The sequence below is a fragment of the Gymnoscopelus braueri genome, assembly GCF_963280865.1.
Source record: "Gymnoscopelus braueri genome assembly, chromosome: 14".
In the NCBI taxonomy this organism is placed as follows: Eukaryota; Metazoa; Chordata; class Actinopteri; order Myctophiformes; family Myctophidae; genus Gymnoscopelus; species Gymnoscopelus braueri.
In genome coordinates this window covers 49691225-49718169 of record NC_137619.1, presented here as the reverse complement: position 1 = coordinate 49718169, position 26945 = coordinate 49691225, and the positions used below count along the sequence as shown (strand labels likewise).

Below are 26945 nucleotides of genomic sequence, written 5' to 3'. Positions count from 1 at the left end.
CAAACACAAACATATAACTCTATTCTAATACTTAGGTTGTTAGTTAGTTAGACCTTTAGGTCAGTTAGTAGCCTTTAGATCAGTTAGGTAATTAAACCTTAGAGGGAAAACAAGCACAGAACATTTACAGTATTAAGGATATGACATTACACAATCATGAACCCATCAAACATACAATCATTACAATGTTCAATACTCACTATTAATCTCACACTCTTTCCAAATGATTCAGTGAGTCACTCCAGAACCCATATCCTAGAACGACCCACGGTTCAGTCACTTATTCGAATCTAAATCTGCTAGCTCCAAAGCAGGGAATTTATCAACTTCTTGAATTAGGTCCTCCTACAGGGAGTTTCTAGCAAACAGGAAGTTCTGTTTACCCACAAAGCCTTGCGATTGCCTGCCGCTTCCTGTCACACTCTCTTCAGAGCCCCCCCCGCTCGGAGTTGCTATCTCTTTTGTTTAGAAATCCCCCACCTGATAGCGAGACCTGTTCCCTATCTTCCACACAAAGGCCTATTGTCTCTGGTATGCAAGAAGTCTTTGAAGCTCAGGAGCACAGCAGGGAGCCTGCCTCTGCCCACTCTGTACCACTAGGCTCACCTCAAACAGTACATGTTTGCTAACTCCTGCAGGACAATAAAAGCACATTGCTGTTGCACCAATAATAATACACAGTTATCTTTCATAATCATGGATTATTCCACACCTGCCACCTGTGATAACTGAACCCTGTTCAGTTCTCTCACAACCAACCTCTACTACCACCCTTTCACTGTGAGCTTTTTTGGCTTCTTAAATCATGGCTTAGGTCAGTAATTGGCTAAAGTATGGCGGAAAAGTTCGATTTCATCTCTGTAAACTGCTCTGATCCCACACTCATACAGGTTACATTCTCAACACAATTATCACACATTGTCTTTAAGTGGCTCTAAACCCATATTTTGGAATAATTTACAGTTCAACTTAACTTTCTCAATTTGTCATTTTCAAACTTTTAGGAATTCAAATTGTTTTGGAAAACTTTTCTTCTCCCACTTTTTTCCCTAGTAAGTCAATGTCCTATTTAGGGCATGTTGCCATGACAATTGACATAGTAACTTGGTTAAAGGTTTTAAAGGATTTTAAAATGGCTGATCTACAATCTTACCTTTAAGAAACTTCACTCTGCATTTAAACCTCTAGTCCACATCCCAAAATGCTTTTTATACAATCAACAAATTAGTAATTCCAAAGGGCCTGATTGCTCAGATCATGAGTCCACATCAGTACTGAATAATTTTGTTGTTATGGAAGAACCTTCCAAATTATTGTTGCATTTTGACTTAGTGGCATATTGTCGGCAGTAAATTAATACATTTCATTATGCAAGTTATTTCTTCTGGTAATATCTCAAACACTACAAATGATACATTCATTTACACAATATCTCTCGAAATTCCTAAGTAAACAGTCGCTCAAATAAGACATTTCGATTTTTTAGACACCACGTTGGCATCTTTTTCGCTTATTGTCCGCACCGCGTACCACTGTTCACAGCTACTAACTGGATAGACCTGTTAGTCAAGCCTGTTCGTTTGTCAGTGTCACTTTGCTGGCACCACCAGCCACCAGTGGAACTGCAATCCCACCACCAGCCCGCGCTGATGACTGTGGTGGGACAGTGACTTTCTGCTTCAACTTTTCCTTCTTCCCTCGCAATTTCCCCACGACCCACCGGGCTGGTGCGAAGGGTTTACGTGGCTTGCAGGTTTCACATTTGCATTTTTTCAGGAGGTCAAGAGGCTTGCAGTTTGCACAATCGCATTTGACTGGTCTGGCTCTTGTCGCTACTGACCTCCCACCTTGGCCCAACAGGGCTTCAGGCTCGACTGGTCTGGCTCTCGTTGCTACTGACCTCCCACCTTGGCCCAACAGGGCTTCAGGCTCGACTGGTCTGGCTCTCGTTGCTACTGACCTCCCACCTTGGCCTAACAGTGCCACAGGCTCGGGGCAAAGGCCACCTTTCTTAGGTGGTGCCATGACGCTCTGCACTGGTGTGATGTCGGTGTGTGAATTGGTGTCGGTCTTCCCCTCGGCGTTCTCCGTAGGCGTCTCTACTTCGACCGTCACGTCCCCCGCGGCGCCCTCTGGGTGGATCTCCTCTGCAGCTGTCTCTTTAATCTTCACCTTCTTTTTTGTAGTTACAGCCCCACCAAAATAAAGCACTTTCTTTGCCTGGATTTTGGCGGTCAGAACTGTAATGACCCGACGTTGCAATCCGCCCCTCTCTTTCCGAGCAGGCGCACGGATGCCAAGATTTATCCACTCAGACTTCTTTCTGAGGGGTTTTGGGGGAGCTGGTCTGGCGCCCAGTCCCCGTTTTCGGACAGACCCGACCGATCTGCCTCCGGCTTGCCTCCTGCCACCTTGGTTATACGGGCGTTTGGAGCGAACGCCACCCTTGACAGGCCTGACTGGTCTGCTTTGGGCCATCTGCCTGCCACCTTTCTTAGACGGGAGCTTGGAGCGAACGCCACCCTTGCCAGGCGACTCGGATCCCTTCTTCTCCTGCATATTGAGTGGGCTGGCGGCGACGTCCGTCGCAGCAGTGGCGTCCACTGACGCCCTCGCCAGCTCCTCTCCTGGTTCAGCGACCTCCAGTGACTGGCTCCCCTCTGCGTCGATTGGGTTGGTGAAGACTTCCTCCGCCGTGGCGACGTCCATTGGAGCTGCCTTCCTGGCGGTCTGCTCATCTGCGACGTTGGCTCCCTCTGGAACCACCCCCTCGGCCTCCGCAGGCGTCTCGTCTCCCGGTCCAGCTCCATCGATCACCAGTGGCACCTTTGCAGCTGCTCTCTCGATCGCAGCGTGGAATGGGGTCTCTCCTGGTTCAGTGACCTCCAGTCGCTGGCACCCCTCTGTGTTGAGTGGGTCCGTGGAGACCTCCGTCGTTGTAGCGGCTCCCTCTGGTCGACCCCTCTCGGCTTCCTCCGCAGGCGTCTCGTCCCCAGGTTCAGCTTTTCTAGTGGCTCCCTCTGGAACCTCCGTCGTGAAGAGTGGGTTGGAAGCGACGTCCTCTGCGCTTTCCCAGCGTGTCGTCATGAGGAGATATCCCTCCGCCGCGTTGTCCATCGAAGCTGCTCTCCTACCCCCCTCCCTCACAGCAGGGAGTTCACTCACTTTGGGATGTGTGAAGCGGGACCCATATTCTTCCTGGGCCGCTTCAAACCAGACCTGCTTCAAGGTTTCGTCATACTCTTGGCAACAGTCATTTTGCATCCTGCAGATCTCAGATGAACTTTCTTCATCAATTTCTAGTATGGCGATAGAATATGTAACAACCTTAAGGAATCTAGCTAATTCGGCTCTTAGCTCCCTTGCCGCCCTTTCTTTTGGTAAATCCAGCAGGACAATAAACTTTACTTCCCTCCTAAAAACTGCTTGAGCTGCTTCACACTTCCCTATTAACTCAGCTAACACTTCCATCTCCCTTGTTTGGGTATAAGGTCTGTTAGTTAGTCTTAATTCAATGGGCTGTGACAGTAATCGTCAGTTATTTTTAGCAAGTAACAGTGTTGTTTCAGCCTTTAGCTATATAACAACAATAATTAATTAACACTGTGTTTAACCTGTAAAATAGCACCCACCCTATCAGCATTCCACGCAAGAAGCCTTTTAATGGTCTACTTACATTAGTTAATTTTGTTAATTAATACTGGATAGGATATATTTTGCTCTACCAATGTACATTCTAGTATTTAACCCACAATGATTACCATTGATCCCCTGTTCTTGTACACTAATCATCTAGTTACTCACAGTATCAGTCTATCATCATAAAGTCTGGTTAAACAGTGTATTACACTGGCAGAATCCTCCCCCAACCCTTATCAGTAAACAAAGGGGGGACAGACTTTCTGTCTCCCAGGTAAACAAAGAGAATGCTAATTGTATTTCCCCACCACCCAGGTCAGGGGCAACAATCACCTCTCTGTCAATAATGGCAGTTAGCTAGCAGCTAGCACTAATATGCTAGACAATAGAACTGCTTAGCTTAGCTAGCCACGCTAAAGTTAGCTCTCAGGTCGGATAGCTTTATCTCTAAACCCTCTTATTGGTACGCTAAACTTTTTAACGGTAGCCTATAGCTACATAACCTGTGGTTAGCTTCTAGCTTCTCCCTCAGCTCCTTATCCTTAGCTCAGACAATAGAATCTGTTAGCACGCAGCATCCTCAAATCTACAGTCTTTTCTCCACAGTTTTCGCAAACTGTAGGGCTTTGTTCATAGCACCTGGTTGAGTCTCTTCCCGGTAGGCTCCTCACGGTAGTGCCCGTACGGTCTCGACAATAGTAGCTGTCCTTTTCAAGCAACAGCTGTCTCCGTCCTTTCCGCCGGCTCTGTCCCTCTCTCGCCTCCGTGGATTCGATGACTCCTGCAGGCTGTTTTAGTTTGAGACCCTCTGTCCCACACCGACTCTTTTCGGCGCTGATTTCCACTCTAACATTAGTTCATTACGCCAGTGTTAGTGCTGATAACCTATTTTAACCTGTCCCATAACCAGGTCTAATAGATACTTTATTTTGTTACAACTCACTTCTCATCTTAAAGAGACAGTGCGTCTTTACTCCTAAGGCTATAGGAGCTTTTTACGCTATGTTATCTCACTAGATAACACACATTAAATCCAGCCTCTAATGGTTTTCACCATCAGACTATTGGCAGGATCATACAATTATGTGATCCGCTTACAGGACTGACCTAATACCTTTCTAGAATCACATAGGCTCCAAGGGTTCATAATTGTTTAATTACTCTGTAACACTCAATTACTATGTAATTTTACTTTAATTACTGCGTAACACTTAAACTCGAAAGAAATCTAGTAGTTTAATGACTAGGTAATTAATACTTAAACTCTGAAGGCCTTATTAAAAACCAGCATAGTTTAATTACTGCGTAATTTAACGCTTAAACCCTAAAGAAATCCCCTCCGGGGATTACGATAGTTTAATTACTGTTCATTTTTATAGTTAATCGTAGTTTCTGCTTTGTGCAGAGTTAAGCTACGGTTACTAGGCCCAATGAAAGGGTAGGTCAGAGTGTGGAGGGTTTAAGCAAATTACTCAAACTGGTGTCTTTTAAGGTATTTTATTACTAATCACAAACACAAACATATAACTCTATTCTAATACTTAGGTTGTTAGTTAGTTAGACCTTTAGGTCAGTTAGTAGCCTTTAGATCAGTTAGGTAATTAAACCTTAGAGGGAAAACAAGCACAGAACATTTACAGTATTAAGGATATGACATTACACAATCATGAACCCATCAAACATACAATCATTACAATGTTCAATACTCACTATTAATCTCACACTCTTTCCAAATGATTCAGTGAGTCACTCCAGAACCCATATCCTAGAACGACCCACGGTTCAGTCACTTATTCGAATCTAAATCTGCTAGCTCCAAAGCAGGGAATTTATCAACTTCTTGAATTAGGTCCTCCTACAGGGAGTTTCTAGCAAACAGGAAGTTCTGTTTACCCACAAAGCCTTGCGATTGCCTGCCGCTTCCTGTCACACTCTCTTCAGAGCCCCCCCCCGCTCGGAGTTGCTATCTCTTTTGTTTAGAAATCCCCCACCTGATAGCGAGACCTGTTCCCTATCTTCCACACAAAGGCCTATTGTCTCTGGTATGCAAGAAGTCTTTGAAGCTCAGGAGCACAGCAGGGAGCCTGCCTCTGCCCACTCTGTACCACTAGGCTCACCTCAAACAGTACATGTTTGCTAACTCCTGCAGGACAATAAAAGCACATTGCTGTTGCACCAATAATAATACACAGTTATCTTTCATAATCATGGATTATTCCACAATGTATGGTGATCTGTTGTCAAACTCTGCACACTTAAATATTGACTGGGTTGAAATGTCAAGTAAATGTATATATGGTATGATATGTGATGATTTATATGGTGGCATTTTTCCCTACAAATACCTTGATGAAAGTCAAAAGCGGGTGTGTATAAAAAATATTAGTAGTAAAAATATCTCCGAGAATAAGAGAGACGTCATGTGGCTGGTCTCTGTGAGGAGACTAGCAGTACGAGCAGTAGTCAAGTGGAGCTGCTTCGTTAAAACCGTTAAATGCCCAATACTAAACTGTGGTGCAGATGAGTCTATAGAGCACCTGCTGGTAGACTGTCCGAGATCTAGATTTGTGTGGGGGAAAATGCCACAAATTGGTTTTAAAATTAAGATAAATTACATTGCTGCCATGTATGGGGTTTTTGAGGAAAAAGTGTCTGCCGTAGAACAGGATTTTTATTGGACTGTTGTTTGCACTGTTGTTAACAAATTGTGGAAAACCAGGTGTGCCATGGTGTTGCACCAGGAGCCTATCTCTGGAGACGTGGTCTTTAGGCAGATCAAAACGGAACTGAAAAGACAAAGGGCAAATGACTCCAGAGAAAAAAGACTGAAGCCATGGCACTTACTGACATTGTGAGGGAAAAAAAAAAAAATCCACTATATTTTTGTATTGAAATATTTATTAATGTACATTATCTATTGAAATGTTTAATACGATATTATGTGTTTCTGCATACTTTGTAAACCTGTAAATTACAATAAAGTATATTTAAAAAGCAAAGGAGGAAAGGGTCTTGGAAAAGGAGGCGCCAAGCGCCATCGCAAAGTGCTCCGTGATAACATCCAGGGTATTACTAAGCCCGCCATTCGCCGTCTGGCTCGCCGTGGCGGTGTGAAGCGTATCTCCGGTCTGATCTACGAGGAGACCCGTGGTGTTCTCAAGGTTTTCCTGGAGAACGTGATTCGTGACGCCGTCACCTACACCGAGCACGCCAAGAGAAAGACCGTGACCGCCATGGATGTTGTCTATGCTCTGAAGAGACAGGGACGCACTCTGTACGGCTTCGGCGGGTAAATGACTGACTGACTTCTACCAACAACCCAAAGGCTCTTTTAAGAGCCGCCCACACTATCTCTACAGAGTTGATTACTTTGCAAACATGATCACTGAATCTATCTAACAAACATATCTACTTTAATTCTCCACTTAAATATATAAGTCCTATGTACTTGGTTTTGAAGGGATTGTTTATTCGCCCTTTGCGCTCTAAGCCTCCTGGCATTTTTCTATATTATGTTTAAACGTTTCACCCAGGGCCGCCTGGGTGAAAACCAGGAATCTGAACCGCTAGACCAGACCATATGGGATTAATAGATTATATGTTCTGCATTGGTAGAAACTGTTAAAACTGGAATTTTCAATGGGAGCGTTACATATAATTATTCCATTCAATTATAATTATACCCTGAATGTGGACCCATGTAATAAACTTTGTCCCTCTCATTTTTAGAGGGACAATAGAGCATATAGGCGGGAAAACAAATAGCACAAACAAAGACACTGAGTTCAAGTACATTTTGTAGTTTTTTTGTTGTTTTTGTTTTGACTTGATGCCAAAACTTTTGTACTTTTAATCAAGTACATTTTTAATTTTTATTTTTTTGATTTTGACTGGAGTAGTTTCTGCTGATTGTCCTTCTGATTGTCCTTCATTCCAAATAGACCTTGATGTAACCAGGCTTGACTTAAAACAATGTAGTGGACAGCAAAAGTCTATTTTTATCTAGTGGAGAATTTTAGATTTTAGATAAAACATGGAGACAGTACGATAACGTTAATGACAGCTTAAATTTATATAGCGCCTTTCATGAACCCAATGACGCTTACATAAAAAAAATTAAAAAAATCAAGCAACTAGGCCTATTTGCCATACGATGGGAGAATAGACCTTACATTATTCACACCTTTAAACACTCAACCTAAAAGACAAATTTTTTTTTTTAAAAGCATCGGGTATGATGTGATGTTTAGATCTGTCCAGCCAATGGGTGATTGTGGGCAATTTAACTGTATTAATGAGTGGCCTATACATTATGTAGTTATACACATAATGCATATGGCGAGTGATCTGACCTCATAAGCATGATAATGCATTGTAAACGCTATAAATGAAATACTGATATGACAAATACAATTCAATTATTAACTGCTGTTGCAGAAAATAAGTGTTAACAGGAGAAAAGGGGCTAATACTAATAACGAGGAACTCTTAATATAGAATGTGTGTGGGTCTTAAAAGAGCCTTTGTGGGGTTTGGTCAGTCTAATGAAGTAGATTTATTTCTTGGCGGCTTTCTCGGTCTTCTTGGGGAGTAGAACAGCCTGGATGTTGGGCAGCACACCGCCCTGAGCGATGGTCACTCCACCCAGCAGCCTGTTGAGCTCCTCGTCGTTGCGGACGGCCAGCTGGAGATGACGGGGGATGATACGAGACTTCTTGTTGTCACGAGCAGCGTTTCCAGCCAGCTCCAGGATCTCAGCGGTCAGATACTCAAGAACGGCTGCCAGATAGACCGGGGCGCCGGCACCGACACGCTGGGCATAGTTGCCTTTACGCAGCAGCCTGTGGACACGACCCACGGGGAACTGGAGCCCGGCACGAGATGAGCGGGTCTTAGCCTTCGCCCTGGACTTTCCTCCAGTCTTGCCTCTTCCACTCATGATTTAGCTTTATTTCTAGAGTTTAATAACAAAGAAATGTGCTGGCGAACAGTGACACGAAGCTTCTTATATCTTTAACTTAGTACTGTCTGTGAGCGCCCCACCAATCATAAATATGAATGAGAGCTAGGGGTGAGTGTGTATGAGTTCCCCTCCAATCACTACTAGTGGCGTGAACGGTTCCTCCCAGCGTAGGAGGTTCCTGACCACTGACCAATCAGAGAACGACAGCGTCTCAGAGCCGCTGAAATAAATGGCTGCAGTTTGCGCCTTTTCTGACACAACTCATGTACTACATTAGAAACTAAAGAGACAATGGCAAGAACTAAGCAGACCGCTCGTAAGTCCACCGGTGGCAAAGCTCCCAGGAAGCAGCTCGCCACCAAGGCAGCGCGTAAGAGCGCGCCGGCAACCGGTGGAGTGAAGAAGCCTCACCGTTACCGTCCCGGTACAGTGGCTCTGAGGGAGATCCGTCGTTACCAGAAATCTACCGAGCTGCTGATCCGCAAGCTGCCCTTCCAGCGCCTGGTGAGGGAGATCGCACAGGACTTCAAGACCGATCTGCGCTTCCAGAGCTCCGCTGTCATGGCTCTGCAGGAGTCAGCAGAGGCTTATCTGGTCGGTCTGTTTGAAGACACCAACCTGTGCGCCATCCACGCAAAGAGGGTGACCATCATGCCCAAAGACATCCAGCTGGCCCGTCGTATCCGTGGAGAACGTGCTTAAACTTGTAGATCACTGACAACCCCCAAAACGGCTCTTTTAAGAGCCACCCACTTTTTCTTCAAAAGATTTCCATTTATGAAAACTGTTTTCCATTCATCATAACGTTATGACTGAAACTATAGCAGTGAAAATGTAGGCTTTAGTATATAAGTTCATGATATTTTAAACGGCGCTGGTGTTCTTATTATTTCTCAAAGGTAAACATGTAATGACTACAATGGTCTGCCCCACTGGGCTATTGGATCAGTGACATGGGTCTCCTCTCCATCTCTAGCCCTTGGTAAACACAAAAGAAAACGAATGATTGATAAAGGAATATAGAGCCCTCTTATTACCATTATTCCCCTGGTTCTGGTGACTGCTATATAGTTTGTTTTCCCAATTCAAAAATATATATATTTTATATAAAATAAAATCAGTCATCAGGACCATGGATGTGTGTTTTCACTGACTCTAATAGTCTATAACATTCTCAATGTGGTTACGAGATCTGCATACTAGGCATTATAGGGACACAGACAGATTGGTACAACGGGTAATGTGTATTATACGGGTATTGCATAACCAGGGTGGGGCATGATGCATTCCCAACTTGCATTGTTCCCGAGTAGGCCGGTCGACGGTCTAATTGACAGGCTTATTAAAAATGACCAGAGATAGACAGAATGATCTAGTTGCTCATCTGGGTCGCTCTTATTCAGTATAAGGGTGCAAACCAAAGGAGAGAACACCAGAATGTAAGGAACCGTTATCAATATTTGGAAATGGAATTGCAAAAGTAAAAATATTAAGACACCTTCAGATAACCATGTTGAGCCACACACAGATTATGTTTTGTATCTAGTGAAAGAGTCAAAGTCCCACGTTGGTACATTAGCACTCATTACTAAATGAATCACACACACACACACACACACACACACACACACACACACACACACACACACACACACACACACACACACACAGTTGCTTGAACTCAAAAAAGTAAGACTCACACTCTCTCTCTCTCTCTCTCTCTCTCTCTCTCTCTCTCTCTCTCTCTCTCTCTCTCTCTCTCTCTCTCTCCCCCTCTCTCTCTCTCTCTCTCTCTCTCTCTCTCTCTCTCTCTCTTTCTTGTTACTGTACTTTGATCAGAAAGTGATTAGGTGACATAGGTAATAATAAGGCGAATGACTTTTTCCATGTCTGCATCTTTTCTTTTTCCTTTATTTATTCAGGGAAGCCCACTGAAAGCAAGCTCTCTTTTTCAAGGACATTACATTACATTACAGTCATGTAGCAGACGCTTTTATCCAAAGCTACTTACAATAAGTGCATTCAACACAGGTAGGGAACGAAACTACTAATTACCAGAAGTCTTAAGTGCATTCTCTTTTAAAACCAGCAACTATAGAGTATAGCCTACCTAGCGCTAAGGTAAAAGTGCAATATATCAGCTACCTACTTTCTTAAACAGATGAGACAAATATCAAATGAGCAAGAGCTAAAACAAATAAGGACGCCCCGATGATGCAATTGTATATCGTAAAACAAGCCCCTAGCGTTTTTGTGTTATCCTTTTAGCATCATTGTAAAATTGTACCACTGTACTATTTGCAAACTGTTAATAAAGTAAATATTCAGACATATTTGCTCCCAGGTATTATACCAAAGAAAGTAACTTTAAATATTTACTGAACAGTTCTGTCCCCTGCTGCTATAAAGGTATAGGCCCAATTGATATGGGGATATACATATTTGCTATATGGCAGTCCCACTGTTTTCTGATTAATTAATTAATACATACAACGGGATGCAGCAGAATACATTGCATCATGAAGTTTTAAAATGTGAAGGGTACGTGCTGGCTTGTGTACCAGCATGTCTGTCTCCATAAGCAAGGTACAGACAGCGACAATTTTGTTGACTTTAGTTTGATCAGATGTTATTTTGTTGACTTTAGTTTGATCAGATGTTAATTATTCACAGTAATTTATTCGTCCACAAATGAACAAAGCTTTCCACAATTCAATAGCTCTGTCAATGGGAGTCGCTGCCATCAACTGGAGTGTGTTTACTAAGGTCAGAAAACCTTCTATTTATAACTAAACGGATAATAAAACAAGAGTATAGTTTATGTTATCCTGCCGTTGGGTATGTCTGCTAAGAGGATTAAGAGGATTGGTGTTAATGTAACATAGTTTAACATCGTTTTAGAAGGGAAATGATGGAGGAATTGTGTTTTGCCCTTTGAAGAGTGAGATGTTAAGCCTATCAATACAAACGAGGGCGTTCTTCGCGTCTCAGATAATGTTCATGACAAAAAGGCACTTGTGTGCTAGAAGGTGTGCCCTTTTTTAAATTTCATATTATACACAGTCGTTCATAATATCTTGTTTTTGTTGACGAGAAAACACAAGTGGCACATTAAGCCTCCTAGAGAAGAGGGGCTGTGTGCGATGAGTCTACATGGTTCTCATGTTGTGTTTAAGTCCAGCCCCTTCAGCGTGTTCTCCACCAGTCTAGTCTACCGTACCGAGACATAACATTAAAACAAGCTACCACCAGAATCTAATAGAATTATGGCAGAAGTCGCACCAGCTCCAGCTCCAGCTCCGGCCAAGGCCGCCAAGAAGAAGGCAGCTCCCCGACCCAAGAAGACCGGCCCCAGCGTCGCTGAGCTTGTCGTCAAGGCCGTGTCCGCCTCCAAGGAACGGGGCGGCGTGTCCCTGGCTGCGGTCAAGAAAGCTCTGGTTGCCGGCGGCTACGATGTGGAGAAGAACAAGGCCCGCGTCAAGATCGCCGTCAAGAGCCTGGTAGCAAAAGGCACTCTGGTTCAGACCAAAGGCACCGGCGCATCTGGATCTTTCAAGATTAACAAGGAAGCAGTGAAGGCGAAGAAGCCTGCTGTGAAGAAAGCTGTCAAAGCAAAGAAGCCCGCTGTTGCCAAGAAACCCGCCGCGGCTAAAAAGCCAAAGAAGGTGGCAGCAAAGAAGCCTGTGGCCGCCAAGAAATCGCCGAAGAAAGCCAAGAAGCCTGCCGCCAAGAAGGTAGCAGCTAAAAGCCCGAAGAAGGCAGCCAAGAGCCCCAAGAAAGTAGCCAAGAAGCCCGTAGCAGCTAAGAAGGCCCCAGCCAAGAAGGTTGCCAAACCCAAGGCAGCAAAGAAGGCAGCCCCCAAAAAGAAGTAAACTGTTATAAACCTGTCCCAGCTTTATCCACAAAAGGCTCTTTTAAGAGCCAACCACAACTTTTTACAAGAGTTTTTATTTCCTCATTTTCACATGTTTAATGACCATAACCATTGGTAACATGTTTCGTATATTATAACCCTTACCTAGAAGCCATTACAAAAGACAAGGGAGACGGATGAAAGACACAAATAATGTTATTAGTTAAACAAACCAACCAAATCAGAGCCCAGTCTTCAAATGAAATTACATTTTAGGGTGGTAGTCCACTGTTTTAAGTTGGTCTTTCTAAATGTCTTATCGATTCGGTCTCATTAGGTAGCCTATTTTAGGCTCCAAGGTGATACATTTGAAATAGAGCTCAGTGAAAATGAACATCTATAGATTATCCATGACACGTTTGTCTCATTTAAATAAATGTTCTATTTTATAAGGGAGACAAGAATAGCAGCACCACAAAGTTTAAATATGATATTATATAAACATATAATGATCAGATTTTTGTAGCTGTAGTATACAACCCTCGTAGACGTATTTATGATTCAGACGTCTTCAATCTACGAGAGTTGTAGGGTTCACACCCCATGGAGACCTGAACTTTCTGCACTATGCCCCGTAGACACTCCAAACATGTACAAATGTGAAAATAAAGGTGCTTACCCCCAAGCCCCAAATGTTAACTGGCTCTACGGGGTAGTAGTTTAATGTAATAATCCATATCTTTCAATAAATAAGTGTTTTAATGCCGTCAGTGGCCGAACACCATTTTTCACCCTCGCTTTCTTCCTGTTTACATTTAGTGTAATTCCGGGTTCCACCGGATGCGCCCCGTCACTACCCGTCACTACCGCCCATTGGGAACTTCCGACAGAATCGGCCACAGACGGCATTAAAACACTTCTTTATTGAAAGATATGGATTATTACATTAAACTACTACCCCGTAGAGCAAGTTAACATTTGGGGCTTGGGGGTAATCACCTTTATTTTCACATTTGTACATGTTTGGAGTGTCTACGAGGGTTGTATACTACAGCTAAGATGTTTGCACACAGTCAACGTGGATTCCATTTTCACCATTGTTTTAAAATAGCAGTGTAAATAGATGTATAGATAGATACATACTGTTTTTGTGCCGTTGTCTGAGAAGTCTGTCTTTACTACATCATTTCAGCTACTAATTACTCTACTTGTAACATTTATTTGTCATTAGCAAATAGTATAAATGATATGACTGTATATTCTCTATTGCTGTATATTATGTATATCTTTCAATATTCATGTTGAAGTCTGGATATATTTTTTTGTATTTTTTTTTACTGTGAACCTACTCATGACCATGATAATGTGAATGTGAATGAAACAAAATAAATGTTAACAATAAACAAAAACATGTATTTGTTATGTTTACTGCTTTACCCCCATACCTGGCTTACAATGATTTATAATACGATATTCTTGAAAATACATGGTATATATACTGCCGAATAAATGGGAATAGTTAATTACTTCCACCAAGTCTCAGCTTGTATAACCATGCCCAATATAACCGTTGGAGAGGTTATTGTCATGCAGAACACAGAATAAAGGGGGTGGGGCTGCAGTTTTTCAGGCAACGCCCAGTGCAGAGCAGGCTGCCTGTCTTCCTATACGTCCTCAGACCACACATAAATAGACATGGCTTCAGTTTAACGAGTTACATCTTACACATCTACAACCCAACGGTAACAAAATGTCTGGTCGAGGCAAAGGAGGAAAAGGTCTTGGAAAAGGAGGCGCCAAGCGCCATCGCAAAGTGCTCCGTGATAACATCCAGGGTATCACTAAGCCCGCCATTCGCCGTCTGGCTCGCCGTGGCGGTGTGAAGCGTATCTCCGGTCTGATCTACGAGGAGACCCGTGGTGTTCTCAAGGTTTTCCTGGAGAACGTGATTCGTGACGCCGTCACCTACACCGAGCACGCCAAGAGAAAGACCGTGACCGCCATGGATGTTGTCTATGCTCTGAAGAGACAGGGACGCACTCTGTACGGCTTCGGCGGTTAATTGACTTAACAATGACATCACAATGACTTCTACCAACAACCCAAAGGCTCTTTTAAGAGCCACCCACATTTTCAGTACAGAGTTTACTTTCCATAATGAAATTGCATGATTGCAGGTGTTACACAGCAGATGAAACTGAGTCAATAGTCTGGTAGCAAAGGGCACTCTGGTTGAGACCAAAGGTACCAGCGCGTGAGTTGTGTGTAATTTGAATAAACTGCCATACCAACATGAGCCAAGCTAACCTGTCTCTAAATCTGTGTGTATGCTGTTCAGAGTCTCCAGTGGGGGGATCAAGGAAAAGTAGACTGTTGTGGCCACTTATCAAGAAAACCTCTTGTGAAAATCTTCCAGCAAGCTACACACAATGCATTCCAGGAGGATAACTAATATAACACGAATGTAATTGTTATAAGACGTTTTATATAGTCAACTCAATATTAAGATGAAGACTGTAGTTAAGATAGGGCAACCAATAGGTCCAGCACTTTCTAGTGTCTAGTCTAGAGAGTGACTCTATTTGACCGTGCTACTATGCTTATAAACAGCTGTTTTTTGGACTATAACAGTCTGTTACACACACACCCACTTGCCAAGTTGCCAGCATCATGTCATACTCCCTGATTTAGTTAGGAATAGAATGGATTCCCATAACGGGAGTCAAACCCGACCAGTCTGGGTTCAAACCAGGAATCCTAACTGCTAGACCATATGGGACCGGTTATAGGGAACCACTTAATCCATGTCACAAAATTACACATGTCTCCAAGTATGTGTTTGAAGTCAGAGACCCCACTTATCCCAGCTATAATGAACATGATCAAATCAAAACCCTAACCCTTTGTGTGGTACAACAATAGAGGTAGGGTACAACTGGTCACGGACATGGGTCATAGAAGTATCATCTGGGATTAGTAGCAATAGTCTATTTTAATAGACCATAATATAAATAGACTATAGTATAGTATACATTATGCATAGCTAGAAAGTGTGTTACAACTGGATTGAAATTGGATCGTGGAATAGGACTATTAATTCAATTCAAATATAGAATAAGATTTACCCTTAATGTTTATTATACTTTATCCCTATATGTTAGTGGGATAAATGGATGATGCAGGCGGGAAAACATTATGAAGAAACAAAGACAGTGTAAGACACCTCCCTCCACATAAGCAGTGGCACCAATCATGTGCTGGGAGTAGCACACTCCATTTGCATTGGCCTGGCATAAATACTGGTGCGAATCGGTGTGTCCGTTACTTCTTACTTCAACACTTTGAGAAAGAGCCATGGTTGAACCCGCCAAGCCAGCGCCCAAGAAGGGCTCCAAGAAAGCTGTCACCAAGACCGCCACCAAGGGCGGCAAGAAACGCAGAAAGTCCAGGAAGGAGAGCTATGCCATCTACATCTACAAGGTCATGAAGCAGGTCCACCCTGACACCGGTATCTCTTCCAAGGCCATGGGCATCATGAACTCCTTTGTCAACGACATCTTTGAGCGCATCGCCGGTGAAGCCTCCAAACTGGCTAACTACAACAAGCGCCGCACCATCTCATCCAGAGAGATTCAGACCGCCGTCCGCCTGCTGCTCCCCGGTGAGCTGGCCAAGCACGCCGTGTCTGAGGGCACCAAGGCTGTCACCAAGTACACCAGCGCCAAGTAAACTGCATAGTCTGCTACGAAAACACAAAGGTCCTTTTAAGGACCACCCACATTTTCAAGTGAGAGTTGATCCGAATACAAAGCAAATGTAAATCTTTCTCGTCATTCAGACATCATGTCATGACATGACCTATACATTGCATCAGAGATGACCTACAAAGTATAGGGAGCAGGGGTAAGGTGACTTGTCTATGAAACCTGGCACCTGTAATGCTACTCTTGTAATTGTTAGTGGCCTTTTTCATCTACAGTGTGCACAATTAGCAGTAATCCAGAAATGGAAGCAGAATAGGCATTTTGGCTAGACTTCAGAAGCTTGTTAAAATGAAGATTGATGGGAACAATATATTGTGAATGAGTGTTAATTATCATATTTAGATTGTCCGTGCGCCATGTTGTGTCTAGAAATGGGCATGCCGAGTATGTGGCACCTATTTAGTATTCGCATATACATGTTTCCTCCACCCCCCTCCCCTCGAGGGCATTAGAATGGACTCTTTATGTTGAAATAGTGGGTGGCTCTTAAAAGAGCCTTTGTGGTTTTTTGTTGTTGAAAGAAGCTGATTTATTTCTTGGCGGCTTTCTCGGTCTTCTTGGGGAGCAGAACAGCCTGGATGTTGGGCAGCACACCGCCCTGAGCGATGGTCACTCCACCCAGCAGTCTGTTGAGCTCCTCGTCGTTGCGGACGGCCAGCTGGAGATGACGGGGGATGATACGAGACTTCTTGTTGTCACGAGCTGCGTTTCCAGCCAGCTCCAGGATCTCAGCGGTCAGATACTCGAGAACAGCTGCCAGATAGACCGGGGCTCCAGCACCAACTCTCTGGGCATAGTTGCCTTTACGCAGCAGCCTATGGACACGGCCCACGGGGAACTGGAGCCCGGCACGAGATGAGCGGGTCTTAGCCTTCGCCCTGGACTTTCCTCCGGTCTTACCTCTTCCACTCATGATTTAGCTTTATTTCTAGAGTTTAATAACAAAGAAATGTGCTGGGGAACAGTGACAGTGGTTTTTATATATTCAACTTAGTACTGTCTGTGAGCGCCCCACCAATCATAAATGTGAATGAGAGCGTGGGGTGAGTGTGGGCTGGAGTTCCCCTCCAATCACTACTAGTGGCGTGTACGGTTCTTCCCAGAGAAGGAGGTTCCTGACCACTGACCAATCAGAGAATTACTTCTTCTCAGCGTCTATAACTTTCAGTTTATCCAGTGTGATTTTCAAAGTGCATGATCAGAGACGACATAGTAAATGGTCGCGTAAATAAAGGACAGTTACTACAAACTTAGTATTATAAAGCAACTAGGATAGCAGAACTCAAACATTAAACCTGGTATGTTTATAATAGTGCTACTTAAATAAAATAAAATACAATTTATTCTGCCATTATAGTCCTATAGCCAATAATTCACATGTGTGTGTTTAAGTGAAAAGTGGGTGAAATACTAGAAAAACGGGGTTGACGGGAACAGGGGAAACGGGTTCAGATATAGCCTAGGGCAGGCTATGTAAAATAATCGTAATATGAGTCGTGTAAAATATACAATGCATGGAGAATGAGGCCATGTCAGTTAAATAGCAGAAGATAACAGATGCTAAGGTGTGTGGCATACCGTAGAGAGAGAACTCACTAATAACATCTGATTTGATTGTGTGGACATTTATGTTACTCCCTGTCAACTAACATTCCTTCATGGTGTGTATTTAATAATACTGCTATTTATTTTCAGACTGTGACAGTACAATGTTCTTCACTACTCTACCACTAGAGGTCGCATCCTGCTTATGGAAAACCTCGGCTTGCACATCTGTATGCGTTCAAATCATTGTGTAAATACTTACTATTATGATCATCTAATTCCTATAATGTTGTTTATTATTCAACACCTTCTACCCAACTTGAATCATTCATCATGATTTGTGTGCATGGGGTTCTCATCTTAAACAAGCTTAGTGCTTAATGAGGGTTTCCAGTTTAGTAGACCTTGTATTGTGAATTTGTACTTCCATGTACTGTTATGTACTGTCATGTACTATTCTCATGTCTTTCTAAATAAACTACATCAATCAATCAATCAATCAATCAAACTCTAGTCTGAGCACAATTACGCGAGATAATCACAATTATTTTACACAATCGTGGGATTAGAAATTTAAAACATTAAAATAATAATAATAAACAGCGAAAATAGCAGACCCTACAAGCTCACACCGTTTAGATTGGCTATTTCTGCTACTTTTGAATGATTTTGAAAGTATTAACTTGTTTTGACCATCAGTGGTGGAAAAAGTATTCACATTTCTTACTTAAGTATAAGTGTCAATACTGAAATAATCTGTTACAAGTAAAAGTCCGGAATTGAAAATTTACTTCAGTAAAAGTACAAAAGTATTTGCATCAACATATACACATTTTTTTTTTAAATAGCAGATCTACAAGCTGTACATGCATGGCATCTCAATGCATTGTGAGCTTGTAGATCGGCTATTTTCAAATGGCCAGAAAGTATAAAGGGCTGAAGTGGTTTAGTATGCTACAAAGTAACTAGTAACTGAAGTTTTCAAACGATAGTGGAGTAAAAGTATAATGTTTGCCTCTGAGATGTAGTGGAGAAGAAGTAAAAGTACTGAAAATAGGAAATACTCCACTACAGTATTTGAGTAAATGTACTTAACCATTTAGAACAAATGAACAGCTGCTGGAGCCCAAAGGAAGAGACCACACACTCTGAACTGACTTTCTGCCATGTGGAAGGCCGTGTGACGCAAGGTTCCTGTGAAGCAGCAGCCACCTCTTGCTGCATTTCACCTGTATTTGAGAGAGAGAGAGAGAGAGAGAGAGAGAGAGAGAGAGAGAGAGAGAGAGAGAGAGAGAGAGAGAGAGAGAGAGAGAGAGAGAGAGAGAGAGAGAGAGAGAGAGACAGACAGACAGACAGACAGACAGACAGACAGACAGACAGACAGACAGACAGACAGACAGACAGACAGACAGACAGACAGACAGACAGACAGACAGACAACAAGACTTAGCAACATAAGCACACTTCCCCTGGAGTACACCAGAGGGTTTACAAAACAAAGGTCATGTCAGTTTGAACAGAATTCAGCTCTATGTATTTCAAGTTTCAATTCAGTTGTCCAATGTGTGGCCCTACACTTACTTTATCAAAGTCAGTATATGGACCTCTGAAAGGACATGCTGTGCTCTAGAAGTAAAAGAGACATAACATAAAGTAGTAACATAAATCATTGGTTCTCACAGTGGGGTCCGGGGACCCTACAGGGTTCCTTGAGGAGGTTCCAGGGGGTCCCTAGCGATTTTTTTCATATAGCATCAAAATCAGTTTAACCACTTCAACCATATTGTAGGCTATACTTTATCTATCGGCTATTTGAAAATAGCCAATCTACAAGCTCACAACACATCACATTGTGACGCGTTGCAGACGCAGATCTGTCTGTCAGACAGACAGGCTGTGTTCATGAACCCGGTTGCCTGGTGTTAAAAGCTGTCACACAGGCTGCTGTTCCAGACCTTGAGGCCGTGGCTGCTATTGTCATTCCCATAGAACATTAATGTAGGAGCAACTTGTCATTCTCCTCAGTGCAACATGCATACAGTAAACACAGACAAGACATCTAAAAAAATCTCAATGTAAATATATACTCTACTACTGTATGCCCTACAGTATATAGAGCGAGAGAGGGGGGGGGGGGTAAAGTATCTGCTGCTATTCCATCCATCAGTTTCATCCAATCAGGAGAGAGAACCCCACATAAATCATGCATAAGATTCAGTTTTATTGCGTTACAGTTCCAATTGTTTTCCTGTCCCATCACTTCCAATTTGACTTGTTTATCATGTATGAATTATATCTCCTGATTGAATCAAATTGGTATCCTGTCCTGAAAATGTGTTTTCTGTTTACTAAAGAGTGGGACAAATGGGGAGACCCCTGTTACTGAACAAACACTCTAGCATAGCAATGATTACTATCATCGCCCAAATAATTCCACAACTGTCACTTCACACAACAGTGGATGTTTCATCCAAACTGTTGGTTTGTGAACAAACAGACCCCGTGTCTCTGTTCTGAGAGATGAGGGTCTTCATAACCTGACACATCAGCTTCTGGAGGTGCCTCCTGAACTTCTTCTCCACAAAAACATACAGGATGGGGTTGAGACAGCTGTGAGAGTAAGCGACGGCCTCTGTGACTTGTAGAGTAAATTTGATTGCCTTGCTGCTCTCACATTCTCACATTGGACGTGAAGTAATTCCAATGCTTTGAAGAACGATGCGACGTTATATGGCACCCAGCAGCAGAAAAACACAAGTACAACAACGCCAACCATGCAGATGGCCTGTTCCGTGGATGATTGGTTAGAGGGGATCGCCTGTTCCGTGGATGATTGGTTCGAGGGGATCGCCTGTTCCATTGATGATTGGCTGGAGAGGATGGCCTGTTCCGTGGATGATTGGCTGGACAGGAGCCTCCTAACGATGCGTGTGTAGCAGAAACCCATGATGGCCATCGGAATCAGTAAGCCAAGAATATTCATTTTGAAAAGGCCGAAGATGCTCCAGAGTGATAGTGCCTGTTGTGTATCGCGGTGCCATTCTCATGATGTCCGGTGTATAAGGGAGCACAGAACAAAACAGTTTCATTACTTGACCTTGGGGCCTCTTGTACCTGAAGAAAACTTACATCTGGAAAAGAGGCGAGGACTCCAGCAACCCATATAACAGCAGCTACAGCCATTCCAACGGAGCATGTTCGTGTTCTCAGAGCGTAAACCGCGTGCACTATAGCCAGTTAGCGCTCAACGCTCATCAGGGTGATGAAAAAGATCCCACAGTAAAAGCCAATTTGGTAAGCACCTAGGACCACCTTGCACATAGCATCCCCAAACAGCCACTGGTCCCGGGCTTGGTGGGCTAGGAAGGGAAGGGAGCACACTAGGAGAAGGTCAGCAAAGGCCAGGTTGAGGAGGCACACATCAATCATGGTGCGGAGCTTCTCCCTAAATATGATGACCCAGAAGACCAGCACAATCCCTGGAAGACCCACAATGAAGAACAGAGAATAGAGCACTGGGGGAAAGTATGAACCATGACGTCCATACTCACATCTCCCAAAGTCTTCATCAGGGTAATCTTCATAGTAGTAGTAGTCATCATTGGGGTCTACAGAGATGTCTCCACTAAAGGATTAGAAAATAGGAATTAGATGCATTTTTATTAAATGTTATGAATTTTAATGAAAGGCTTCAGTAGGCCTATATTAGGTCTGTTTCTGAAATAAACCAATATACAGTAGCCTAAGACTAGCCTGGTTCCAGACCATAGACCCCGCCCACTCTCTGAGTGGACTGAAGCTTAAAGCTTCAGTCTGATAATCAGGCTAGCTTAAGACAGCATTACTATTAGCTGTGTAGGAAATGTGAAGGATTGTGACATAAGTTTCTATCTGCAAAATACTCCTTACATACCCCTTAAATTTTGAATAATGATGTTGCAGCACAAATCCATAAAGATGATTTATGTCACTGTCATATAGCTTTACAAGTACAGTACAAATCATGTTAAAGACATACAGTACATACTCTTACCCATGTGTGTCAATGTGTGATGAAATGTCACTGACAAGGGTGGTTGTGGCTGCGGTCGTCGATCTGGAAGATATTCAAAAATCACATGAGTATGTTCAGAAGACAAATAATGCCTGCAATGTGCTGTAAGTGATATTCCTTGATTAAAAACTAAAACAAAAATTGGAAGAAAGTTAAAGCACTATATTCTCTCCCTCCCTCTCTCTCTCTCTCTCTCTCTCTCTCTCTCTCTCTCTCTCTCTCTCTCTCTCTCTCTCTCTCTCTCTCTCTCTCTCTCTCTCTCTCTCTCTCGCTCTCTCTCTCTCTCTTTGTCTCTCTCTCAGTTCAATTCAAAGGAGCTTTATTGGCATGAGAAAACATATGTTTACATTGGCAAAGCAAAAGTGGAACAAAACAATCAAATGTATGTACAATTAAATATAAATGGGAATAAATATAAGTGTAAACAGAGCTGTGTTACATTGCAACTTAGAGGGAAGACCATCTTACAAAACTATGACGGTTAAGAGAGGTGAAGTTGAGAGGTGATCCATTGAGGATGGTATTTCGGGAACGCCTTGGTTCCTCATAAAAGTATAGAGGTCCTCTATACTTTTATGAGGAGCCAAGGCAGGGCGAGGGGACCGTGTTTTTATTATTACTATTTTTAATTATTTTCCAAAAATAATATTAAAAATAAATGAAAAAAAATCTAAAAAAAACATGGCCCCCTTGCGTATTAGGAGGGCAGGGTGAGTCACCAAAACCAAGGAGGTGTTTTTGATGAATCTAACATGTTAAAAATGTAGTTTTAAGTTATAATGGGTTTGCATAGGAAGGGGGCGTGTCTGATAAAATTAATATCAAATATCTAAATACTGAATCAAGCAACTTAAAAACGGTCTGGGGGGCTCACAAAAGCCTGAGTAGACGATACAATTACCCAAAGTTTTTTTAAAGTGAAATATCCCTTTAATAACTTTTAATTATGTATGTTTATGTCTGAAAGTCTAAAAGATACATAAGGCCCAGAACATTGTAAATGGATAATATAACCAATGTTGGAAATAAATGATTGCATCAGTGTCTTGAATTGACAAGGATATTAGGGGAAACATGAACAGCATTAATGTAATATGAAGTAGAGGAGTTGACTAGCGCGGTGTGGGTCAGCGTGTGTGCATGCGCGTGCGTGTGTGTGTGCGTGTGTGTGTGGGTGTGTGTGTGTGTGTGTGTGTGTGTGTGTGTGTGTGTGTGTGTGTGTGTGTGCGCGTGTGCGCGTGTGCGTGTTTGTGTGTTTGTTTGTGTGTGTTTGTGCGTGTGCGTGTGCGTGTGCGTGTGCGTGTGCGTGTGTGTGTGTGTGTGTGTGTGTGTGTGTGTGTGTGTGCGTGCGTGCGCGTGTGTTTGTGCACACACTTGTGTGCGCTTTTTGGCAACGCCCACACAGCTCGCTTTGCCTGTCTTCCTGTACGTCCTCAGAACACAGAAGGGCTAGTTCACCCCCAAAATGACCTTTGGGCTTTATGCCCCCTGGGATTTTTCCTTTATATATTTTAATGTTTTTTTTATGTTTCATACAAATGTGATAAATCAAATGATGAAATCATATAAAAAATATAATATAAATATTATTATTCCATTAAATTATAATTATACCCTGAATGTGGACCCATGTAATACACTTTGTCCCTCTCATTTTTAGAGGGACAATAGAGCATATAGGCGGGAAAACAAAGACAGTGCTGCAAAGTAACGGAGTACGTACTCAAGTACATTTTTTAGGTATTTTTACGTAACTGAAGTATTTTCAATACTTTCTACTTTCTACTCCACTACATCTCAGAGGGAAATATTGCACTATTACTCCACTACAATTATTTGAAATCTTTAGTTACTAGTTACTTTATAGCTTTTGATTGTTATTACAAAACATACATTAATGTTTCAGCCCTATATAGCCTACTCTGGCTATTTGAAGAAAAAAAATAATACAAGCTCACAACGCCTGCTCAGAAGTTATGAGCTTGTAGATCTGCTATATAAAGATTTGTTTTAATACATTTTACACATTTGAAAACTTTTACTTTTACTTTTGGTACTTTAAGTAGGCACATGTTGATGCCAAACTTTTGTACTTTTAAAGTACATTTTTAATACTGGACTTGTACTAACAGATTTGTAAATAAGATTATTTATTTTCTACATTGCAGTATTGATACTATTAATTAATTAAAACATTTGAGTACTTCTTCCATCACTGAACAAAGACACCTCCTTGTGGCAGAATCACCCAATCATGTGGTGGGAGTAGCACACCACATTTGCATGGGGTTGGTATAAATACTGGTGCAACACCGTCAACAAGTCACATCGTCTTTGATCCCTTCACAAGGATAGAGAAAATGCCCGAAGTTGCAAAACCAGCGCCCAAGAAGGGTTCCAAGAAAGCCGTCACCAAGACCGCTACGAAGGGCGGCAAGAAGCGCAGGAAGTCCAGGAAGGAGAGTTATGCCATCTACATCTATAAGGTCATGAAGCAGGTTCACCCTGACACCGGTATTTCATCCAAGGCCATGGGCATCATGAACTCCTTTGTCAACGACATCTTTGAGCGTATCGCGGGTGAAGCCGCCAAACTGGCTAACTACAACAAGCGCCGCACCATTACATCCAGGGAGATTCAGACCGCCGTCCGCCTGCTGCTCCCAGGTGAGCTGGCCAAGCACGCCGTGTCTGAGGGCACCAAGGCTGTCACCAAGTACACAAGCTCCAAATAAACTGCCTAGTCTTTCATAAACACAACGGTCCTTTTAAGGGCCACCCATCTTTTCAAGAAAGAGTTGATCCGTATTTATCACCAGCCAATTATTTTTTGAAGCAAAAGCATTTTATAATTGAGTTTGAAATTGACATTTTAACATGGGCACCCTAATACTGTAGCAAGTGCTACTAGAGATGCATGTGTATATATACTTTATTTTCTAACGCTATTGCACTGTTATAACTTCTGTTTTGTTTGTCAGGTAATTGTGACAATAAAGCAACAACCAAAAAAAAATACCCTGACTCAATTTATTTTGATGCCAGAGTAATACCTTAAAGATTATTAATGTTGGCTGGCCTGGATGTCAATTTACTCAGCAATCGTATGCATAGGCAAAAGGAAGATGCGATTGGGATGACGGCATCATTTTACTTCATACTTTTTAATTAAAACTTAGTATGTAGTATACATGTCAGAGCTACTAGCAGACAGACCCCTTTCACAGCAGTCATTTTGACAGCTGAACACAACAGAAAATGGCATTCATTTCCATATAGGTCATTTAGGTAGGCCTACCGTGTGGCCAGCTAATAAACACATTTAACTTCATACTGTGTGGTGTGTTGTGTTTATCAATTTTACTTTGTGTAGAGCAGTATGCCAAATGTTTTGTAAATGGCATCATTGGAAAAGTGGAGCTTGATGCTCTCAACTGGCCATCTTTGAATAAATATTAATAATAAATGTAAGTGTGAAATTAACTGAAACATGTCAGGTTTTTCATAATTATTCACAAAACAAGAGCGTAGCAGAGCCAGATAAATGACCAGGGTCCTCTCATAAGTGTCCATGCCACAGGGCAGGGCAGGCCAACAGCAGCACTGTGTTAGCAGACACTGAAAAGTTTTACATTTAAAACAAAACGCTTTGCTACAGACGACCCGTTTTACTTTTATTCCAAAGCCAGACATCTCAGCTTGCTCTGCAGCAAATATGGAACTGTGTGTTCTATGTTAAAACTATTTTAAAAGACAAATTACAGAGGAAAGCTGGCAAACTACTCCTCATGTAATGCAGTATAAGTGAGGTTTTAAACATCTCCAAACAAAACGCAGGAGTATTCAGCGCTCCACATGATTTAATTATGAAGTGAAACGTGTCTGCTATCTGCTCCATTTGTTATTTGACTTCAATATATTTCTCCGTCTCTATTTTATTTGGTTTTAGTTGGAGAGAAAACACAAGTGTCTCAGTATTCTGCAGCACAGAGCGCTGACCTAGTGGGTTGAGTCTACATGGTTCTCACATGTCCTTTAAGTTCCACCCCTCCTTCACTTTCACCACCAGTCTGCTCAGACCTAGTTCAGTGCATCTGAAATACGAGCCAGAAAAGAATGGCAGAAGTCGCCCCAGCTCCAGCTGTAGCCTCCCCGGCCAAAGCAGCCAAGAAGAAGGCTGCCGCCAAACCCAAGAAGGCCGTTCCCAGCGTCCAGGAGCTCATCGTCAAGGCTGTGAGCTCTTCCAAGGAAAGGAGCGGTGTGTCTTTGGCCGCGCTCAAGAAGGCTCTAACTGCCGGTGGATACGACGTGGTGAAGAATAACATCCGTGTCAAGACCGCTGTGAAGAAACTGGTAGCAAAGGGAACCCTGCTTCAGACCAAGGGTACCGGTGCTGCCGGATCCTTCAAGCTCAACAAGAAGGTTGAAGAGAAGGCGAAGAAACCCGCTAAGAAGGCAGTCAAACCCAAGAAGGCGGCAGCCAAGAAACCCGTCGCTGCAAAAAAATCTCCCAAGAAGGCAGCAGCCAAGACGCCCGCAGCCGCTAAGAAATCTCCCAAGAAGGCAAAGAAGCCTGCAGCTGCAAAGAAACCAGTAGCCAAGAGCCCCAAGAAGGTGACCAAGAGCCCCAAGAAAGTGAAGAAGCCCGCTGCCGCCAAGAAAGCACCAGCAAAGAAGGCAGCAAAGCCCAAGGCGGCGAAACCCAAGAAGGCAGCCGCTAAGAAGAAGTAAACATCCACATAACAGCCTGTTTACCCCACAAAGGCTCTTTTAAGAGCCACCCACAACTTCATTAAAGGAAAGTTCCTTAGTGTATCTGCAGTGAGAACTATGTCAATGAATGGTTTGAGTCCCTTAATGTATAGATTATCAGGTGAGAAACCTGACAATAGTTATAATCGGAAACTGAGCCATGTGAATCTGCACACCACAATCCCCATGTATGAAGCGCATATAAATGACTATTAGTGGCGTTGTCCTAACAACGACAGAAGGCAGTAATGCTCCTCGTGCAAATCCCATCAGCAAGGTTTATAAAAACACTTTCAAGCCCATGGATACACTTTTAAAGTACACAGTGAAAAAAGCACCCAAAATGGATATAATCTAATGTGTAAACATTCAACA

The 26945-nt window shown here is 42.7% G+C and overlaps 8 protein-coding genes and 1 pseudogene across 15 annotated transcripts in view; 6 read left to right on the top strand and 3 right to left on the bottom strand.

Moving 5' to 3' along the window:
- Positions 1-6578: 6578 nt before the first annotated feature.
- LOC308100681 (histone H4-like) lies at positions 6579-6932 on the top strand (the record flags this gene model as incomplete). The annotated part of the gene is made up of 1 exon (XM_080449747.1): positions 6579-6932. The coding sequence occupies one exon, from the start codon at positions 6579-6581 to the stop codon at positions 6930-6932; it is 354 nt and encodes a 117-aa protein (XP_080305873.1).
- Positions 6933-8194: 1262 nt separating this feature from the next.
- Positions 8195-8578, bottom strand: LOC308100292 (histone H2A-like; the record flags this gene model as incomplete). The annotated part of the gene is made up of 1 exon (XM_080449286.1): positions 8195-8578. One exon carries the CDS (start codon positions 8576-8578, stop codon positions 8195-8197), a length of 384 nt encoding a protein of 127 aa, XP_080305412.1.
- A 315-nt stretch (positions 8579-8893) lies between these two features.
- Positions 8894-9304, top strand: LOC308100280 (histone H3.2; the record flags this gene model as incomplete). Its single annotated transcript, XM_080449275.1, has 1 exon — positions 8894-9304. One exon carries the CDS (start codon positions 8894-8896, stop codon positions 9302-9304), a length of 411 nt encoding a protein of 136 aa, XP_080305401.1.
- Positions 9305-11868: 2564 nt separating this feature from the next.
- Positions 11869-26945, top strand: part of LOC308100275 (histone H1-like) — a gene marked incomplete at both ends in the record, with an annotated part of 201694 nt that continues 186617 nt past the window's right edge. The window contains 2 exons of one of the 7 annotated variants that reach the window (XM_080449267.1): positions 11869-12381; positions 26382-26549. In XM_080449267.1, the coding sequence (XP_080305393.1) occupies positions 11869-12381; positions 26382-26549 (681 nt within the window). Of the gene's footprint in view, positions 12397-26336; positions 26550-26945 lie in introns of those variants that run through there. The other 6 variants (XM_080449266.1, XM_080449265.1, XM_080449269.1 and 3 more) reach the window with 6 other exon arrangements.
- On the top strand, positions 14206-14517 carry LOC308100297 (histone H4; the record flags this gene model as incomplete). The annotated part of the gene is made up of 1 exon (XM_080449291.1): positions 14206-14517. One exon carries the CDS (start codon positions 14206-14208, stop codon positions 14515-14517), a length of 312 nt encoding a protein of 103 aa, XP_080305417.1.
- Positions 15810-16184, top strand: LOC308100294 (histone H2B-like; the record flags this gene model as incomplete). The annotated part of the gene is made up of 1 exon (XM_080449288.1): positions 15810-16184. One exon carries the CDS (start codon positions 15810-15812, stop codon positions 16182-16184), a length of 375 nt encoding a protein of 124 aa, XP_080305414.1.
- Positions 16749-17132, bottom strand: LOC308100288 (histone H2A-like; the record flags this gene model as incomplete). The annotated part of the gene is made up of 1 exon (XM_080449283.1): positions 16749-17132. The coding sequence occupies one exon, from the start codon at positions 17130-17132 to the stop codon at positions 16749-16751; it is 384 nt and encodes a 127-aa protein (XP_080305409.1).
- LOC308100005 (C-C chemokine receptor type 8-like) lies at positions 20212-22330 on the bottom strand (annotated as a pseudogene). Its single transcript has 4 exons — positions 22287-22330; positions 21798-21860; positions 20538-21389; positions 20212-20340 (listed from the first exon to the last, which is right to left on the bottom strand). The product of its transcript is annotated as a C-C chemokine receptor type 8-like (transcript).
- LOC308100296 (histone H2B-like) lies at positions 24179-24553 on the top strand (the record flags this gene model as incomplete). Its single annotated transcript, XM_080449290.1, has 1 exon — positions 24179-24553. The coding sequence occupies one exon, from the start codon at positions 24179-24181 to the stop codon at positions 24551-24553; it is 375 nt and encodes a 124-aa protein (XP_080305416.1).